This window comes from Teleopsis dalmanni, chromosome X (genome assembly GCF_002237135.1).
Source record: "Teleopsis dalmanni isolate 2A chromosome X, ASM223713v2, whole genome shotgun sequence".
Classification (NCBI taxonomy): domain Eukaryota; kingdom Metazoa; phylum Arthropoda; class Insecta; order Diptera; family Diopsidae; genus Teleopsis; species Teleopsis dalmanni.
Window position 1 is genome coordinate 94,034,722 of NC_051848.1, and position 2,239 is coordinate 94,036,960.

Genomic DNA, 2,239 nt, shown 5'->3' on the forward strand with positions numbered 1-2,239 from the left:
TTCCACACAGCACTCACCCGAGTCATCGAGTCATTCATACTCACCTGAATATATGCTATGATATATGAATCATACGCATTATTGTGAAGCTGATTTATTAGCACCGGCATTCGTTAACAAACATACTTATGAATCAGTTCTGTGGCGAATGTGAATGCGTATAAGTAGTAAGTGGGGAAAACATTTATACGCATTTAGATTCGGTTTTTTACGAGTGTACTATGAATGTTAAAATTATGACTCGTTGCAGTTCTGTGCTCTAGATTCTTTGATTCTACTTTAATTCCACAATTATAAGTTATATTATATATTTCCAGTTTGGTGAAAATTTCACTTATCCCATAGGAAGTCAGAAAGGGGACATATTAGTGATCAGCATTGGCGCGCAAAAAAATCACTTCGTAACTTTCAGTGTTTTCTAAGCGAAAAACTTAAAAAGTGATATTAAACTCATCACAAATAATCGAGACAGTGACTCTTAAATAATATTAATAAAAAAATAATAGTGCCCGATAAAATAAAATATTATTATATTTATTTATTTTTGCGAAAAAAGTGAATTTTGATTTGGTTTTCGAATTTGTTTACTTTTTTTCAAATTCACACACACTTGAAAACAGCTGATAGAGACAGCAAACAAAGCTTAAAAGCTCAAAAACAAATTTACAAAAAAGTGTTGCAAACGGGTAGAATAGCTAAACAAATTACAAATCGCAAATTTGAAAAATTGTGTAATTAAATAACAAACTTATGCTAAATAAATAAAATAAATAAATACGCGAAAGGACGCCTCAAAAAATAAAAAAATTTTATTGTTTGATAAATTCTTAAGAAAAATTGAAATTTGTATTTTATTATATTATAAATTTATATTATACTTATATTAATAATATATATTTATATTTTTTTTTTTAAATACATACTATTTTTCTCGTGCCATTTAAAACAGAACTTTAAAGGTTTTTAATTAAATAATTAAAAAGTAGAAGCTTCTTTTTCACAACAAATTACTCAGAGACAGTTGGCTGCTCAGCTAACTTCCACGATACCAACCACGATATGCCAATTAATAGATCACCGCCTTCGCATACCGGAGGCACAAACCACTCACCCATATGCTACCCAACAGCAGATGGTAGTTCTGAGAAGCCAACCACGAACCAAACAACAATGCTAAACAACCAAACCCAAAGGCAACGCTCATACTCGGTAAGTGAAAATTCTTGCAAACAATCAAGCTACCAACCGCAAAGTCCAGCAACATCTTCGAAAAATAACACAGCATCAGCGCAACATATTAACATATTGCCAAATATATTGCAAAAGAATAGTAACATAGCAAAAAATCCTGATTCACCCAAAGTCCGTGGCATGGATAAATATATTCAAATCATAAAAAGAAAACGTAGCCCGAAACAAGAAAATGCTAACAATGCAATCTCGACAGAAACTCGAAAAATAGAAAATATTTCGACAGCGAATCGTTTTGCCGTTCTAGCCGAAGATAATAAAAATACCAGTCCCACCCCTACCCAGAAACCGCCACCCATATTTCTGCGTGAAAAAAATTCAAACGCTCTTATATACTCCCTAACACAAAGTATTGGCAAAGATTCATTCCATGTTGTGCCTCTTCGTAAAGGAAATGTCGATGAAACAAAAATCTCGATCAACGAAGAAAAACATTACAGAGCAGTTGTAAACAACTTCGAAAAAAATGGAAAAAATTTTTACACCTATCAATTAAAAAGTGCCAAAGGATTAACAGTGGTTATAAGAGGAATAGAACCAGATTTGAATACAGCATAAATTAAGGAAGCACTTGAAGAAAAAGGATTTAAATCAAAATCTATATACAACATTAAAAACCGCGATAAAGTTTCGACACCACTTTATAAAATAGAGCTTGAACCTGAAGGAAAGAAGCTCAAATCGAACGAGGCTCATCCAATTTATTCCCTACAATTCCTACTACACAGAAAAATATCAGTAGAAGAACCGCACAAGCGTAAAAACCCGGTGCAGTGTACTAATTGTCAGGAATATGGACATTCGAAGTCCTATTGTACACTCCGTAGTGTTTGTGTTGCATGTGGCGACTTTCACCGCACTAAGGATTGCACATCAAATAAGAAGGACCCAACAACAAAAAAATGCGGAAATTGTGGAGGCAACCACACCGCTAATTATAAAGGATGTGTAGTATACACTACCGAAAAACAAAGAATGTTTCCAGCAT

General features: G+C 33.2%; 1 protein-coding gene across 1 annotated transcript; it reads left to right on the forward strand.

Annotated features, from left to right (window-relative positions):
• The first annotated feature begins 1,059 nt into the window (after positions 1 to 1,059).
• LOC119688714 lies at positions 1,060 to 1,809 on the forward strand. Its single transcript, XM_038103381.1, has one exon. It carries the CDS (start codon positions 1,060 to 1,062, stop codon positions 1,807 to 1,809), a length of 750 nt encoding a protein of 249 aa, XP_037959309.1.
• The last annotated feature ends 430 nt before the right edge of the window (positions 1,810 to 2,239 follow it).

Coding starts and splice junctions, on each gene's coding strand:
- LOC119688714 (XM_038103381.1), top strand. CDS start 1,060: ATGCCAATTAATAGATCACCGCCTTCGCATACCGGAGGCACAAACCAC.